The sequence below is a fragment of the Silurus aristotelis genome, assembly GCF_946808225.1.
Source record: "Silurus aristotelis genome assembly, chromosome: 6".
In the NCBI taxonomy this organism is placed as follows: domain Eukaryota; kingdom Metazoa; phylum Chordata; class Actinopteri; order Siluriformes; family Siluridae; genus Silurus; species Silurus aristotelis.
The window spans coordinates 20525868-20544839 of record NC_139579.1 but is presented as its reverse complement, the minus strand read 5'-3'; the positions used below and the strand labels follow the sequence as shown (position 1 = coordinate 20544839).

The window sequence follows — 18972 nt, the reverse complement described above, 5'->3', positions numbered from 1 at the left end:
TTTAGAAAATACCATTTTTTTGCCAGTCGTATCGTTTTATTTTGTTGTATTTATCCGCCACACCTTAAAGTCCATGAAAATATTGTCCGACATTAATCTGGTCAGTGGCGCAAAAAAGGTTGGGGACCACTGCACTAGGACATGTCTTAGCTATAGACAGATGACAAATCTTCATGGGATACATTACATGACCAAAGATGAAGGCATGCAATTCTATAGAGTGTCTAGGTATTCTGACCATTCCCTTTAATGAACTTAAAGTGATTAAACCTAATCTAGCATGACAATGCACCTGTGCACAAAGCAATGTCTATGAAAATATGACTTGCTGTATTTTAGAAGGAAAGGTTTAAAGTGGCCTTTACAGCAGAGGTGCACAGAACATTTCAGCTTGCAAGCTACTTTTAAAATGCTCAAGTGAAAATGATCTTCACAGAGCCTACAACTGCTCTTGGCCGAATAAACAAATCCGCACAACCATGCTACATAATCTAGTGGCAAGCATTTCCACAAGAGTGGATCTCATTCCAACAGCACGTACATATATGTGCCCACAAACTTTTGGCCACAAAGTATAGCTTAATTTAGCACATGCACGCACACACACATACATATATACTGTATATAAAATGAATATACAGGGTGGAAGAGTTTCACAAGTTCCTCCTGCAGCCCTTTATGTCAAACTGTCATGATGAGAGAGAATGATCACAGACGATGATCAGGTCAGCATAAGACGCACTGCTTTGAAGAAGCTCAAGCCTGAATTAACTTCATTGATTGCGCTGTTTCTGGCCTATTGGCACAATCTAATGGTCAAGTGTTGTCTAGAACTGTAGCTCATTTCTAACATGATGAAAGCCTGTTGCTTTGGCTGGCATGGAAATGGGGGTAAGTATGGTCGTCAGTGCAGCTCTCTTCACCCCCTCTCGCTTTCTTTCTCGCTCTCAGTTGTGATGGCTCGGAGAACAGTGGCTCTATTGCAGTGTGGATCTAAGCTCTCCTGCTGCTGCCTTTCAACTTCTCAGCAATCATGCCAACTCTGCCTATTTAACTCATTCATACTGCCAAGCTGAAAGAACAGATATGGCATCATTAAATGCCCTCCATTCTCCTATTTAATGTTCATTCATCTACTTTAGTGCAACAGCACGTCTGTAGAAACTGAACTTATCAATATTTCCAGTTGCAGCATTGATATTATTATTATTATTGTTTTTAAAACTCCACTCTGGGGGAAAAAAAAAAATCAATGCATGCCTCCTTTGCTGTGCGGCATTTTATCACAGGCAAACTCTTCGTTCTGGAGCCACTATTTCTGCCCCTGCTCATTTTACCCCTGCCGTATATATATATATATATATATATATATATATATATATATATATATATATATATATATATATATATATATAAAAGTTTTCTTCTCTTATGTTTGTCACTCAGCAGGGGGAATGTAATCAACTCCACTACCTGTGTTTTGACATGGCTTGATTAATTCCCCCTCGCTGTTCCTCAGCATTTTAACTCAAATAATTATTTCCTATAGATTTTCAGTCAGAGCTCTGACGAGTGCTTTTGCCCTGCATTTATTACAGAAGCTCACATGGCACACTCCAGTTTGCAGAACAGGTTATCTGCGTCAACATTGCTGTACTTGATTTCATTTCTAACGTGCACTCTGTGCTGTGACTGCAGCCTTGACACGGGGATGTTCTAGCTAAAACACATGGAACAAAGAAACCAAAAAAGAAAGATATCAGTTCTGCTTTGGTGGTACTTAAATACAGTCTGTCCATCTAGGCAGAGGAGGTCTGTGTGATGAGGTGGAAGGCCTATTTCAGCTTAACAGCAGTCTCCTGTGGAGCCAATGTCTGTAGTAACAGGGCATGACCAGTTCGGTGGCAGTAAAGACCTCCTGATAAGATCTCAGCGGGGTTGCTCTAATCTGTTTCTCTCTACAGCTCTTACCTTGAAGCGCTCCAGCTGCTTGACAGCTTGTCGCTCTGCTTGCAAATCTTGGTCATGGTTTGGTTGTGGGTCGTGTTGTGGGTCTGGCAACGGGGCTTGATGGGCATCGCAGGAGGCGTCTGCATGGCCGTGATGCCGCGCATCCTCACAAAGGTTTAGGTTAAAGATGAAGAGCTCGGTTTCTCTGAGCCAGCTCTTCAGCTCTTTGATCTTGAGCTCCAGCTGAGTGACCATGCTGCTGGTGCCTGGCGAGAGCAGTCCACGGGTACCTTGCTCAACCGGACGTACTGCCACGTTTTCTCCTAGGCTCTTCTGCAGAAACACAAACATATATTTGACTGAATAACATGCCACACACAAATCTGCACACGCAATATGATTCCATTCTGGTTTCCGTGTTATACCGATTGGTTTGTTCGAAAAAGAAAAAAAAAAATACACAACCTCATTTTGATCAAAGGGATAACTTGTTCCACCTAAACACTTTAACTAGAATCGAATGAATTGCCTTTTCACGAGATAACACTTTAATTAACTCTAATTTACTTGGATCGAATTAAGATATTTAGAAGTAATTTAGAAAGACTGCAAAGCTATTACCAAAGTGCCATATGCACTGGATAAGAGAGTTTCGTTTCAGCAGCACGTTAAAATTTCATCGCGCAAAGTGACATTTTAGAGAGACATTGAAATGCTTGTTGAATAGTAAACAATCAACCACAAAAACACACACCAATGATTTTTGAAATGGGCTCACTGAACAATTTTCTCCCACTGACAGTGAGAGAGGGATCCATGCTGTACCCTGTGTGTGTGTGTGTGTGTACGCCTGAAAATCCATGTGACTGTGTATGTGCTGGTGTACGGCGAGTGTGCAGCTCTTCTCCCATCTGTCTGACAAATGTACTTTTGTAGACCGAGGGCAGGTTGCAGGTTGAACACTGAGACAGCAACTGTGAGCACAAAACACTCCATTATCCAATTAATACACACACAGGCGGTGTAATTGTCCTTTCTTTGTGTGTGCTGTGTGTAAGAAAGCTGTAATGGAAACAAATGTGATTATGACTCAGCATTGAAGTGGCTATTTCAGCATGCAGCATCAATTAAGCTCTCAGTTCTGGCCAGGTTCCCCCCTGAGCCCCCTCCCTGCTCGCCACTTTATTAACACATCTGTGCTCCTCTCATCCCCATGCATCGTTAATGCTAAGACAATGGACATCAACAGAGCAAGCTGTTTTAGAGGTTGTGTGAGAATGGGCTCGTTCACACCAAAAGAGATCTAAGGTGTTACAGAGGTTATTTTCCCACAAGCAGACTTAAAGTTTGGTCTTAGATAAAATCTGCTCATTTTACAAGCCAGCAATGTGGCCCAGAAGAAAAATATCCAAAAAGTGATGATTGATCCGGATATAATGGTGAGATCCCCGTCATGACACACTCACGACCTTCTATTTCTAGAAATTCGCACTAATTGGAAGATTGAGGGCTCTGTGGGATCAATTGCATACACTGTGTTTAGCCTGCAACCTGTACTCAGCCTCCAAATGTATAAGTGTATTACACATGAGCCTCTTTTGACCCAAACCTTACAATGTAAAAAAAACCATAGTGCAAATTCTACAGTTTGGTGTTGTCTGCTGTTTGCTTTTCCATGTAAACAATTTAAGATGTAAAGTCAAATAGCCAATACAACAACCTTTAAATTCAAAATGAGCTTCATAAAAGCAGACTGGCATCAAATATTACACATTTGCAAGGGCAACTTTATAAACATTTCTGAAACAGGACATTTAGGGACACTTTTTTCAAGCTATATCAGTGATGTACATATGAATATAAACATAATTGACCTGTCAATGGCATTATTACATCTTGGGGCTTGTCTTTATAAATTAATAAGCAAACAAATAAACAAATGTATACACACACACACACACACACACACACACACACACACACACACACACACACACCCCCCCCTCAAGGGACAATACTAATGGTATGAAACTTCGATATATTTTAAAGTAGTCAATGCACAGCTTTTATAGCAGTACAGATTTACTGTCTTCTAAAAAAACTAACATTACTGTCAAAATAACTGGCAACAAAAGTGAGTACAACCTAATTGAACATGTCAAACTTCCACTTCCTTCATAATTAGATTAGATTTAAATGGAGAGCTATCCAGGATAATGCTAGTAAATTATGGCGTGCCACAAGGGTCAGTTCTGGGACCCCTGCTTTTTACAATATACATGCTTCCATTAGGAAATATTATTAGAAGGCATGGAATTAGCTTCCATTGTTATGCTGATGATACCCAGCTATATATTTCATCCAAACCAGGCGATACAGCTCAATTAGCTCGCATAACTGAGTGTGTTGAAGAAATAAGAGATTGGATGACCCATAACTTTTTGCTATTAAATTCTGATAAAACGGAGATTTTGCTCATCGGCCCAAAAAATAGTACACAGAAGCTCCAGCATCTCAGCCTGCATTTAGACGGTTGTTCTGTAACTACTAGTTCAACGGTAAAAGACCTGGGAGTTATTTTAGACAGCAACTTATCTTTTAAAAATCACATCAATCAAGTTACAAAAACAGCCTTCTTTCACCTTAGAAATATTTCTAAGCTAAGAAATATGTTATCTATATCTGATGCAGAGAAGCTCGTCCATGCGTTTATGACCTCTAGAATAGACTACTGTAATGCATTACTAGGTGGATGTCCTGCATCATTAATAAACAAGCTTCAGTTAGTTCAGAATGCCGCAGCAAGAGTTCTTACTAGGTCAAGAAAATACGATCATATAACCCCAATCTTATCGTCCCTACATTGGCTTCCTATTAAGTTTCGAATAGACTACAAACTACTGCTACTCACTTATAAAGCACTAAATGGTTTGGCTCCCATGTATCTATCCAGTCTCTTAACACGCTACAATCCGTCACGCTCCCTGAGATCTCAAAACTCTGGGCTTCTAGTAGTTCCTAGAATAGCAAAGTCCACTAAAGGCGGTAGAGCATTTTCACATTTAGCTCCTAAACTCTGGAATAGTCTTCCTGACAGTGTTCGGGGTTCAGATACACTCTCCCAGTTTAAGTGCAGATTAAAAACATATCTTTTTAGCAAAGCCTACACATAACACACATCACACACATCACATCACAACCTTGTGCTCCAGAACATCTGATCACATGCACATTATCAACTTGTGCTGTTAATATCATGAACAGCAGCTACGCTAATTCCTCTCCACTGCTTCTCTTTCTCTCCCCATCCCGAGGCTTCCTGAGGTTTGGCCAGCTCCAGTCACGTCCCACCTCGTGAAGATTATGGACCTATGGATGATCATGGAGAAGTAGATGCCGAGTGTTTAAAGGCCCTGGCATGGAGAAGCTGATGCTGGATCTATGATGATCACAAATTGTTCTGTATTGTTGAAAGATTTATGACCAAACTTTTGATGTCACCCATATGAGGATGGGTTCCCCTTTGAGTCTGGTTCCTCTCAAGGTTTCTTCCTCATATCATCTAAGGGAGTTTTTCCTTGCCACTGTCGCCACGGCTGCTCATCAGGGACAAACGCACACCATTCACCTTCACTGTTGTTTTCTGTAAAGCTGCTTTGAGACAATGTCTGTTGTGAAAAGCGCTATACAAATAAACTTGACTTGACTTGACTTGATAATGACATCACAGAGCTGCTGGATGTTAGACACATGGTGCTTCTCCACCTTTTACTTGAGGATGCCTTTGTCTTAGTCTCATTAGACCACAGGACATGGTTCCAGCAATGCTCTTGGACAGGTTGTCCTCAACCCAATAAATGGAGAGGATTGCGTTAAAAAGGGCATCCATCATAAAACGTGCCAGATCTGTGGATATGTGAATCACGAACCAGAATTTCATACCGGATCGGTCGAGGCCTGGGTTACCAACGAACGCCACAGGTATTGTTAGCCAACAGGATACCAGTGGAAATTGGGCTACTGTTGGCCAAAGGAAAGGAAGGAGAGGTGGAAGACTTTTACAGAGACAGCAGGGAAATGAGAAGTGTAGGAAAGCGTGTTGGTACTTTAAATGTGGGTACTATGACTGGTAAAGGGAGAGAGTCAGCTGATGAGATGATGGAGATGAGAAAGGTAGATATGTTGTGTGATCAGGAGACCAAGGGGAAGAGGAGTAAGGCCAGGAACATTAGAGGTTGATTTATACTTTTCTTTCATAGTGTGAGAAATGGTGTAGGGGTAATTCTGAAGGAAGAGTACAGTAAGAGTGTAGTGTAGGTGAAGAGAGTTTCTGATGAACGTGCAGCTGGAAGTTGAAGGGGTGATGTCATCAGTGTTTATGCTCCACAAGTGAGCTGTGAGATGGAAGAGAAGGAAATTTTCTGGAGTAAGTTAGATGATGTGGTAGAAGATGTACCTAGGAATGAAAGATTGGGGCAGATTTCAATGGCCAAGTAGGTGAAGGGAACAGGTGTGATGAGGAGGTGATGGGTAGGTATGGCCTTCAAGAGAGAAATGTGGAAGGGCAGGTGGTGGTAGATTTTGCTAAAAGAATGTAAATGGCAGTGATAAATACCTATTTTAAAAAGGAGGAGGAGCATAGGGTGATGTATAAAAGTGAAGGAAGGTGCACACAGGCACACAAATATTATGCAGGAGATGCAAGTGGAGACTGTAAGGTTGGCAGGGGACAGTGTAGCTAGACAGGATCAGATGGTGGTCTGTAGGATGGCTATGGAGGCGAAGAAAATGAGGAGAAAAGTGAAGGCTGAAAAAAGAATAAGATGGTGGAAACTGAAGGAGGACGACTGTAGTGTGAGATTCAGGGGAGAGGTCAGACAGGGGCTACTGTAAGTGGTGGTGAAGAGGTGCTGGATGATTGGGCAACTACTGCAGAAGTGATAAGGGAGACAGCTCGGAAGGTTCTTGGTGTGACATCTGGAAATAGAAAGGAAGACAAAGAGATGTGGTGGAATGATGAAGAGCAGGAAAGCATAAGGAGCAAGAGGTTTGTTGAAACAGAATTGGGATCGGCAAAGTGATGAGAAAAGTATGCAGGAATGCAAGGAGATGCAGAAATAGGTAAAGAGGGATGTAGCGAAAGCCAAGGAAAAGGCATATGAGGATCTGTATGTAAAGTTGGACACTAAGGAAGGAGAAAAGGATTTGTACCGATTGGCCAGGCAGAGGGACCGAGCTGGGAAGAATGTGCTGCAAGTTAGAGCAATAAAGGATGGAGATGGAAATGTGTTAACTAGAGAGGAGAGTGTGTTGAGAAGGTGGAGGGAGTAATTTGGGCAGCTGATAAATGAGGAAAATGAGCGAGAGAATGGTGGATGATGTGGAGATGGAAGAAGGAAGTGGATAGGATTAGTAAGGAGGAAATGAAGGCGATTGCTGGTACTGGCTTTATGAATAAGCAAGATCTGCAGACCTGCAGTAACTACAGAGGAATAAAGTTGATCAATCACACCATGAAGTTATGGGAAAGAGAATTGGAAGTCAGGAAGTCATGTGTGTCAGAGTAGTATGTGAGGGTGGTGCAGGACATGTATGAGGCCAATGTGACAGCAGTGAAGAAATGACAGACTGGTTTAAGGTGGAGGTTGGACTTCAAAAAGGATCGGCTCTGAGCCCTTTCCTATTTGCAGTGGTGATGGACAGGTTGACGGACGAGGGCAGACAGGAGTCTCCATGGACCAAGATGTTTGTGGACGATATTGTGATTTGTAGTGAGAGTAGGGAGCAGGTTGAGGAGAGCCTGGATAGGTGGAGGTACACGGTGGAGAGAAGGGGAATGAAAGTCAGTAGGTGTAAGACAGAGTACATGTGTGTGTATGAGAGGGAGGGCAGTTGAGTGTTGCGGTTGCAGGGGGAAGAGGTGGTGAATGTGGATGAGTTTAGGTACCTGGGGTCAACAGTGCAAAGTAAAAGAGAGTGTGTTTGAGAAGTGAAGAAAAGAGTGCAAGCAGGGTGGAGTGGGTGGAGAGAAGTAGCAGGAGTGATTTGTGATAGAAGAATATCTGCAAGAGTGAAGGGGGAAAGTTTATAGGACTGTGGTGAGACCTGTGATGTTCTATGGATTAGAGACAGTGGCATTGAGTAAAAGACAGGAGGTGGAGCTAAAGGTAGCAGAGCTGAAGATTTTCAATGGGATGACGATGGACAGGATTAGAAATTAGTTTATTAGAGGGACAATGCTTTTTGGACATTTTGGAGACGAGGTGAGGGAATCGTGATTGAAATGGTTTGGTTTGATTGAAATGGTCATTTGCAGAGGAGGGACCTGGGGTATATCAGTAGAAGAATGCTGAGGGTGGAGCTGCTAGGAAGGAGGAAAATAGGAGGGTCAAGGAGGAGGTTTATGAATGTGGTGAGGGAAGACATGTAGGTAGTTGGTTTGAAAGAGGCAGATGTAGAGGACGAAGAAGTATGGAGACAGATCCCCTGTGGCGACCCTTAATGAGTGCAGCCAAAAGATGAAGAACAAGAAGATAAAAAGAACAGGTTGTCTTCAGCAAACTGTTTGTAAGCTTTCTTGTGAGTCAATTTCAGAAGTGTCTTAATTCTGGGACGAAGGCCATGCAAACTGACTTGTTTCAGTGTGTGGCAAATGGTCTGAGCACTGACAAGTGGACCTTCCACTTCTGCAACCTTTAACGCAATGCTGGAATCACTCGTGTCTGTTTTATAAAGCAAACTTCTGCACCTGACGCACAGCATGAGAAATCAACTTCTTTGATCGACTCTTGCGAGGCCTGTTCCGAGTAGAACCCGTCTTGGAAAACATCTTAATGACACTGGCCACTGTACGGATATATACATATATATTTACATACATACTCATACATACACAGCATATAATGCTAAAGAATCATTTATTTTTTAAATCCTATTTGTTTTGCACATGCATGAAAACGCTAAAGAATCCATAGCGCTAACGTAAGACGCTTGCCACTTCCTGGTTAGCGACCAATGCAAGTGCTATGGATTCTTTAGGGTTTTCATGCATGCGCAAAACAAATCCTATTTCTGGTAGGGAGTGAGTAGCCACAGTGACACTGCGCTAACTCTAGTTTACTTTTTACACCTCTGGCATTGTTGTGTATATTTTCAAATATAATAATGAGAAACGTTCTCGAGGGAACTCAGATTTGAACTATGTTCCGCGTGTAAAAGGACTGCATTAGCGCTGAATCAAAATTCGTACTCGAATGTGTGTCCAAATTGCACCCATATCTGACATCATCTAGGTGATGAGACCATGAAAAAAATGTAACATGTAAAAATAGGAAAGGAATAAACGAGACGAGGAGGAGTACAAAGAGATAAGCAATCATTTTTTTTGTGTCTGATGAGTATATTCCTGTACAGGAGATCATTCATGCAAGTCTATTTTGCTGAGAGGTCAAAAAAGAGCCCTGATATTTAGCAAGCAACAGAAATATCTCAGATATTCATTACCTTTCTCTCTTTCTCTCTGTCTCTTCTCTTCTTATCTGAATATTGATAATCGACAAACTCGCTAGTGTTTTCAGCATATGACAAATGTGGTGAAATCCATGCCCTTGGAGGGTCAAGTAGCGCAAAAACAGGAATTTATTGCCACTTTATTTTGTTCTGGAGCAATATGCAATCATCAATTCTTCATAAGCAGCATACTTCGGAGAATGGTCTGTCTTCATAAATGCGACAGAGGACATCAATTTCGTTTAATTCACAATTTGTGTCAGCACAGCAGATGCCAATGGCTGACTTGATAGGCTTGTTTAATATGCAATTGAGACGGCGTAATGCGCAGCGCAGGGAGAAGAAACGCTCAGATTGAACTCCTCGCGCCACTGCCGTCTCGCTCCTGTCGCTGACACATGCGCCGCACCGTCCGCACGATCACACATCCACAGCTCTTTTTCAAAGATTGGATGTGGCCATTTCGCATAACTGTCAGCGATTATTCTTTTACATATGGCTTTAATTAACACTAACTGCTGCAGCTGAACTGAACGGATATTTGGCGCTCGAATGCTTCGGCTTCCGGATAATGACAATGTCGCTAACCTGACTAAGTGTTACTGTGATACAAATAGATCATATTCCAAAATAACCACACAGACACACACAGGTTTGTTTTACTACCCTTGCGTAGATTCTTCCACTGATATAATTACTGTGTTAAGAAAAACAGATTCTTCTTCTTCTTCTTCTTCTTCTTCTTTCGGTTTCTCCTATTTGGGGTTGCCACAGCGGATCATCCTTCTCCATACCCCCATGTCCTCTACATCTGCCTCTTTCAACCCAACTACCTTCCTGTCTTCCCTCCTAGTGGCTCCATCCTCAGCATTCTCCTACCGATATACCCCATGTCCCCCCTCTGCACATGTCCAAACCATCTCAATCTCGCCTCCCTCACCTTGTCTCCAATACGTCCTCCATGCGTTGTCCCTCTAATAAACTCATTTCTAATCCTGTCCATCATCGTCACTCCCAACAAAAACCTCAACATCTTCCAGTTCCACCTCCTGTCTTTTACTCAATGCCACTGTCTCTCGCAGGTCTCACCACAGGCCTATAAACTTTCCCTTTCACATAATAAAAGCAGATTAAAGTAACAAAAATCTGTGACTCCAGCAACCAAACTTTCAGCGCATATGTACATTTTTTAAGCTATTTTCTGGCCCCAACCATTCACACATACAAAAAGAGAAACACACATACACCCAAAGGTTTGTTAACACCTTAATCTAACCCCTACTCTAACACCAGTAACAAGAGACTTATTTGTTTTTGTTTGTTTGTTTCTATTTATTTAAATCTGCAGTTTTTCTTATCTTCCTCATGAGGACCAGCCAAAAGTTCACACAAAATACTGAATATGTTAAATATTCCTGTTCTGCTTGTCCCCACCAAGATAACAACACACAAGTCAGGACATTGATTATAAAGATAATAAACATAAACATCTGCACTTTTTATATAGTGGGCTAATTAGTCTACAGATGGGGCTTGAGAAATGAGACGGAATAAAAAACATCCACCAGCAGTAGTTAGTACTATTTATCTTCAGCTCTTCCTCTGAATAGCTGAGTCATGACTTTGCCATTTGTGTAATTTCTGAATGTGAATAGCATCAAAATATACACCACAAGGCAGAGGGGTGAGAACAGATTGATTGTATAAAGCCTCACCTCTAACTGATCCCACTTGACCCTAAGAGCAGCCATGCGTTCATCAAAGTCATCAGGCAGCTCGATGCTACTTCTTTGCAGACTCTCGGCCCAACCCAGGAGCTGCGTTTTCTTTGGGAGCCACATGGCCATCTCCACACGGTTTCCCTGCAAAATAAACAAACACATACACAAATAAGCTTACTAGTCATGGCATTATCTACATATGATAAAAAGACAACATTGTCATCTCACAAAGCTACAAAGTCACACAAGAAACAGATTTATTTTTCTATAACCAGGACACACTATCCTCCAAAATCAAATGAATATGTAGCTTTGAAGACTACAGAGCATATTTGCGACTCTGAGAGGATGGACACTAATGCCCTCTAAAAGCAGTAATTTGCAAATTTGATACGATTTTAAGCAATTATATTTCAGTTAAATAGCTGACAAGCATACTGTAAAGGCTGAAACTGACGCTGTTAAATTTTGCACCTTTTTTTTGTTCCTTAATTTCTCTCTCTTTCTTCCCTATTTCATTTTCTGCACCAATAGCTACTTGATTCCTGTTGTCATTTATCATTACGGCAAGAGGCGCATTTAAATATTTAAATGCGCCCTGTTTTCTTCTCTCTTCTCGTTGTCATCGGGCCGAGATTCATTTTTCATTGTCGCCGTTTTTTTTGATGGAGACGCTATCACACATCTTTTTAAGCCATCCATCCCTTTCAGGTTTTAATAGCGGCCACCAAAGCAAATAAAAAAAAAGCGGCTCCTTTTAAAAGTGAACAGGATTACCCAAGTTTTTGTTGTTGTTGTTGACAGCAACTTTTGATTTTAATAGTTTTGCCTTCATTATAAAAAATGTCACGTAATTTACTGAGACAGCAGTGAAGGATGAGATGAAGGGATAAGGAGGTGAATTGGAATGCAAAGAATGAGGCGATGGGAGTGGTTTGGCTTCCTCAGGTCAGAGCTGACCATGAAAGGTAATCAGAAAAGAAAGGACCACTACCACCCCCACAAATCAAACCCTATATGTTTCATAGCTTGAAATATATGCATATGTAAAATTTATATGTAAATGTAAAATTCATGATAAATTTACACAAAAAAAACAGTAAGTACAGCTATAGCACACCATAATTTCAGAAAAAGTCTGTGAAAAGACCTGTGTGTACCAGAAAACCTAGAAGTTTCTCTTCTTGGAGCAGAGCAACTGTATAGTCAAATCTATACCACTTTCGAAAAAAAGAGGCCACCATCTAATAGAAATAGGTGCGGTGTGTTTGAGGAAATGGCAGCCATTTCCCTTAACAAATTCAATAATTCAATAAATCAGCCAGCAAAGATAGTCTTTTAAATAGATGAAATATCAACAAGCGATAATAATATTAATTCACTTGGCATATTAACATAAAAAGACTGGAAATGTCAGCAAAAATGCAGTCACACATGAGCTCATTTAATGCGTTTTCCTAGATCCATCTTCCCCATTAAATTAAAGTTTTGTTCACTCTCTGTAACATGGTGAGACAACAAAAGTAAGATTCTATGAGCTGAGTGGATGTGGGGTGTATTTAAATCACTTTATGCAAACACTGACATGTTGGGATGGTGATGGTGGTGGTGGTGGTGGTGGTATTGGTGGAGGTGGTGTGTCAGAGCAACAAACAGAATTTGCACCAGCGTGCTCAGTGCAGGCATTTAAAGCACTCAGCATACTACAGTAGCTTTAAATCAAACAGAAAGCATTACTGCTCTTGTTTTTCTGCCCAGAAAATGAATCTATGGAGAAGAGGGGAAAAAAGTAATTTAGGACCCCTCTGATGATGCACTGAATCTCCTGTATTAAACGTTTAGTATAAAAAAAGAAAAAGCATTTCAGAAAATCATGTAAGAAACTACACAGGGAGATGATGAGCTATAAATCGACTCTGAGGTGCATAATATGTGGAATTTGATATGCTTTCATGATAGAGATCTGCCCAAAAGAAACTGGGAAAAACTGATAATTACTTAATCAGTTCAGGCCCTTTTCATGTCATGCCAGCACCCTTGATGTTCAGCTGTAGACTGGGAAGGGAAAGGAGAGAGGGAGGGAAAGGGGGAGAGAGGGCACGAAGGGGGTTTTTGGGAGAGAAGAGTGATGGAAATGGGATGAAGGCCTCCCAGTGATGTGTGAGACTCATGGCCCTGAAAGACCAGGAAGTAAAAAAAAAAAAAAAGCCACATATTCACTTTTAAAGACATGGCACTGCCATTTGGAAGTGATTCCTAAACTGTTTATGTAAAATGGCTGCTGCCATGCTTCTGTGCTTGGTTGTTCTATTTTTCCAGTGAAAAATCGCTTTGCTTAAAAAAAGAAGAGTGGAAAAAAAAACTGCCGAACCGGCCTGGAACAAAAGGCTGTGCAACAGTGTTAATTGTCACCATGGTGACCAGAAGAATAAGCCATTTTACAACTGGTATAGAAGGCGCACATTGAGGCCTGAGTCAAAAACGCTCCTCTATTTTTTCATCCCGCTTTCGCTTCTGTGTTTAAGAACAAGATGGCCAGTCACTAAGAGGTCAACCTCAGACCCAGGAGAATTTCCACCAGCTTTTCCAGACCTAGTCAAAAATGAGATTTCAACAAAGACAAAATCAACTTTGGATTGTAAACACACACACACACACACACACACACACACACACACACACACACACACACACACACAGCTGCAGCAACAAATTGCATAAACAATGACATCTTTCAAGAAACAAGAAGTGCTTGTGCAAAGACTAGGAGGTTATAGGCCAATACACTGCACACAATGCTACAGGGAACTCTGGGAACTCACCTCCTCTCTATCAGAACATCAAACTGTCAAAAAAAAATATATACGGAGGATGCAGGAATTTAAGACATCCTATTAAAAGCGGATGCTTTGGTCAGATTTCCAAAAGATGTCCAATCAGCTTAGTGATGAGTTAAAACACAGAGTGACAGCAAGAGCCCTAGGCCTTTTAAGATGGTGTAATTTACTGCCAGGAAATAAAACTAGACACTAGACACTCCTTTGATCTGTGATTGAGGAGGTTTTTCTTTATTTAAAGAATTTTATGACTGAATTTGGTTAGACTTCCTGCTGCTAAAAGTCACGTTAGAGGCACGCCGTATACATATCAGATATATCCTACATATATATGTAGGATATATCTGATGTCACGGTTCTTCTTTTTTTGGAACGTATTTATTTATGTATTGTTATTTTATGTTTCCCGTTCCCATCTTTGCATGAGGCTTGGTGGTGACCCCCATAGGAAGCCCATGCCTAATGCTATTGAGCAGCGAACAAAGACGCTTTTTATCCAGGGTCCGAGGCCTGGAGCTCAGCTGTGGGTTCAGGGAGGAGGGATTGGACTAGAGTGAGTCTTAGTGGCCAGCCTTTCGCTGCCCCCTCTCCACTGTGAGCGTGGCACTTTTCTTCACCAGACAAACACAGGAAACAATGCAATCAGCCAAGAGCACAGTGTTTTAACAGGCAGAGAAGCCTCAGCCTGGGCCCTGCTCCACACTCCTCTAAAGCCTGAATAATGATGCCAGGCTGGAGTATTTGGCCTGTTCCTGTTGCTCACTAAGCACCAGAGTCCATAAGAAACACTGCAAATTCAGCTATTCCTTAACACTGACGAGGACACATATTCTAGCTTTCAAGCAATTTTAAATTGTAAATAAATGCACGCCCTGTGTGAGAGTATATTATATTATATATATATATATATATATATATATATATATATATATATATATATATATATATATATATATATATATAGTAGTCACCTTTTGTACAGACAGGGAAAATTACCGGTCGAACAAATTACATTTGGGATTTCAAAATCACTTCGCTTTTCTCCCCGCTTATTCCATTTGCATCAACTGCAAATCATATTACGTAGGCTATGCATTGTTAATTGAGTCCGTAATGCATTATCCACCATATAAATCAAATGACAAATATTAAAATGAAGAGCAAATTCACTAATAGGGAATCATGAAACAATCTTTTTTAAGTATCCTTCATTAATAATTGAATTCTAATTATGTCTATTGTACAGAGTAGTTTTAGATTTTTTTTTCTTTCAAGGAAACCCTTTTCTGCACAACTGCCCTGTCTGTGTTTGACTGATGGGATAATAATAGAGATAAATTTAAATTGTGTGTGATAGAAGGTACAAAAAAAAAAAAAAAAAAAGAAGAAGAAAAAAAAAAAAAAAGAAAATCAAAGGCAAAAAAAAATTCAGAAAACAATAAATCAACAAGCAACTAATAAAACTAAGAATACACAGTCTACTGGAGTGAAGAGACGGTCAATCAGGGACATTAACTCTTCATAAACTGCCACCATTCCTCTGCTTTGACAATTCTTCCCCCTCAACTGAACCAGCCACTGGGGGAAAAAAATCTAGAATAAGAAAATTAAAAAGAAATAGTCAGAAAATGCATATAAACCCAGACAAACTCACTTCTGCTGAAGCTAAGCAGAAATTTTGCACTGTGTCTGGATTGTGCAACAATGCAATGCAACCTAAATGCTAGACAATCTTCATTCTAATGAAGTGGGTGTCAAGGTCAATGTAAAATGTGCTGTGATGAATGGTGCTGAGCTGGATTCTACAAATCTGCCCCGCACCACAGCCCTTTCACTTTAATTGTGGTGCTGAAATGTGCAGAGGGTAAGATGCAGCAAGAGGGCACAAGGGAGACAGGAGGGTGTGTGTGTGTGTGTGTGTGTGTGTGTGTGTGTGTGTGTGTGTGTGTGTGTGTGTGTGTTTTAGGAACGAAGAGTCTTGGTCAAGCGTGGTGTCTAAAAAAATGATGCTCTGATATCTAAGCAATCTTGCAGATCTGTAATATGAATCTAATAGCATCTTTAAATTCACTTATGTCTCAAAATCTGAATCAATATTCAATCAGAAATAAAAAAAAACACAAATTCTGTTCAGCACAAAATCCCAACAGTCTGTAACCTGCTATGTGCTATTACAGCTGATAAGCATCCGGGTCATATTATTAATCATCATACTCTCCATTATTTATCAAAAACAGAACACAAATAATGATGCGTTAGTGTATAGCTAAATATACAGTACACAAGTATCCCAGTCAGGTAAATATAAAAAAAAAAAAAAAAAAAAAAAAAAAAAAAAAAGAAAGTCTGTTTTCTATTACTTTTTTTCCCACAGCTATTCTCCAAGGATTTCTGACAGCAGGGAGAGCAGAATGCAACGGGCAGATCACGAGATGTGATGATGGTAGGAGCACACTCGTTTAATGCTATATCTCTCCGATCCTCTGGGGACCGAGCAACTGTTTCTCCAGACTCCCGCGAAACAGCAGGTGAGACAGTAATTCCTTTGGGCTTTCCACAACAGCAGAGAAAGGGAACATCACACACACACACACACACACACACACACACACACACACACACACACACACACACACACACACACACACACACACACACACACACACACACCAGCATGTTCTCCTGCATCCTCTCACAGCAGCACCAATATATATTATGCTCTTAGATTTTGTTTTCTGGGAAACAACTAATCAGAGGTTTTAACTATAGTGACTTGATTTTAATATTCAAACCACTGAGACATTTTGGAAATGCTGTAAGCTCATATACAAACCAATTAAAGACATTGTTTACAGGGTAGAAATTGATGTTTCTGGATTTAGTGTCAAACTAAAGTACTGTATAGGAACCAACAATTTAAATGTATTCTCAAAGTTACAACACTGCTATTAACTTTATTTTGGAAAAATAAATGTATAGTACCAAAATAAATGAATATACACACTATATGCACAAACACTATATGGACAAGTACTGGGACAAAAAAAAATACAGCCAATGTGGTTCCTCCCCAAACTGTTACCAAAGTTGAAGGCACACAAATTCTAAACGTTGTCTTTGGAGGAGGTAGGATCAAACCTTCCCTTCACTTAAAATTAGAGATTTAAATTTGTTCCAGCATGACAATGCCCCTGTACACAAAGTCAGCTCCAAGAAGATATCGTTTACATGAGTTGGAGTAGAAGATCTTGAGTGGCCTGCTATAAAGATCTGACGTCACCCCTGTTAAATATATTTGCAATGAACTGGAATGCTGAATACACCCCAGACCTCCTCAACCTACAGCAGTACGTGACTTTATGGCTGAATGAGCACAAATGTATATGCCAAACTCTCCAAAATCTAGTGGAACATCTTCACAGAAGAACGGAGGTTATTGTTACAGCAAACGGGGACTAAATTTGTATTTGGATGTTCATAAATCATATTCGAAACTTATGGTCAGGTGTTCACAAACTGTTTTTCATATAGTGTACATTCATCAGCCACTTAAACAGGCATGCATTTATTCATGCAGTTATTTAAATGACCAAAAATGTGGCCACAGTGCAATGCATATTCATATGCTGATACATGTCAATGACACAAAAGCAGGCAATGGTTTTCTGATCTGTGAATGCTGCAACTTTAGTTTTCTCTTTTTGCTTTATCTGATCGTGACCCAATTCAGTTTTCTGATGTTGTGCATTCTGTTTTTCTACTCACCAGGGTTGTAAAGAGAAGTTAGATTAGTTACTGAAGCCTTCCTGTTAACCCAGATCAGTCTGGCCATTTTAACTGTTCACTAAATGTTTGTTTTTTTGTGTGTGTGTTTTTCTCACTATTCTGTAAATTCTACAGCTGCATGTAAAATTTGAGATTCAGTTCTGCAGTTTTTAAAACATTCAAACCAGCCTGTTTAATTCAGACAATGACGCAATGTCCACGTGATTGGCTGATAAAATAATTGCAGGTGTATAGATGTTCCTAATAAAGAGCATGTTTTAAGGTGTGCACCTGTGAGACTGTGTGTCTTTGTTTCCACAGCCTTCACTGGGAGAGAAAAGAGAAGAAAACGGCAATAAGAAAGAACACCAAGTGGAAATTGGGTGAGATTTTTTTTGCTCTCTCCCACTTTCCCGGAGAGTTGTCCGTTGCTGTGGAGGCCTGTCCAGCATCCTGGAACAAAGCCAGTAAAACAACAGGAGAGGAAGACAACAACACAGCTCTCAGTCTGCCATTCGCTACAGCTCCATCCGCACAAAGCCAGCATTACATCAGTGCACTAAAATGCCTTTATGACATCTATCGAACTGAAAATTTGACTAGAATCACAGAAACTACGGGGTAAAAAGCAGCCGTGCAGGATTGCATGTTCTGTTTCATCCTCTGTCTATCTCTCTCAATCAGCTAATCTCTCTCTCTCTCTCTCTCTCTCTCTCTCTCTCTCTCTCTCTCTCTCTCTCTCTCTCTCTCTCATTCCTCGCTTTCTTACTTTCTCTTCTTCACTGCCTCAAAGCCATGGGAGTATTTGCTCACAATTAGAGCGCCACCCCCCCCTGCCCCTCACTGCTTTCAACTCATATGAGTAAACTTTCCCAAAGCCCCATAGTGCTTTCTTCAAGGCAAACATGCTAATACCAATGCCCTACTGCCTAGCTACTGGGAAATACACTTTTAGAAAGACCGAGACTGAAAAAGTAAAAGAAAAGCGGATGGGACTGGGGTGAAGAGAAATATGTAGTCGACTTCAGAATTTATAAATGTAAACAGCACATATCATGTGGCAAGTAATATTAAACAGAGGTCGATCAGAAGGTTGTAAGTTTGAATCCCACAATCACCAGGAAATTTTAATACATGAAACATATTCTAAAAATGTTGGACTTTTTTATCTTTCAGTGCTGCTTCATACT

General features: G+C 40.6%; 2 protein-coding genes across 3 annotated transcripts in view; one reads left to right on the top strand and one right to left on the bottom strand.

Annotated features, from left to right (window-relative positions):
• The window catches only part of akap6 (A kinase (PRKA) anchor protein 6), a 109995-nt gene that overhangs the window by 18840 nt on the left and 72183 nt on the right, over positions 1-18972 (bottom strand). For both annotated transcript variants that reach the window (XM_083544115.1, XM_083544116.1), the window contains exons 10-11: positions 11175-11321; positions 1972-2283 (exon numbers count right to left, since the gene is read on the bottom strand). In XM_083544115.1, the coding sequence (XP_083400241.1) occupies positions 1972-2283; positions 11175-11321 (459 nt within the window). The remainder of the gene's footprint in view (positions 1-1971; positions 2284-11174; positions 11322-18972) is intronic.
• Positions 15443-18972, top strand: part of LOC310727555 (non-pathogenic pore-forming peptide amoebapore A-like) — a 133172-nt gene continuing 129642 nt past the window's right edge. The window contains exon 1 of the mRNA XM_083544140.1: positions 15443-15449. The gene's annotated coding sequence lies outside the window, so the exon portion shown is untranslated. The remainder of the gene's footprint in view (positions 15450-18972) is intronic.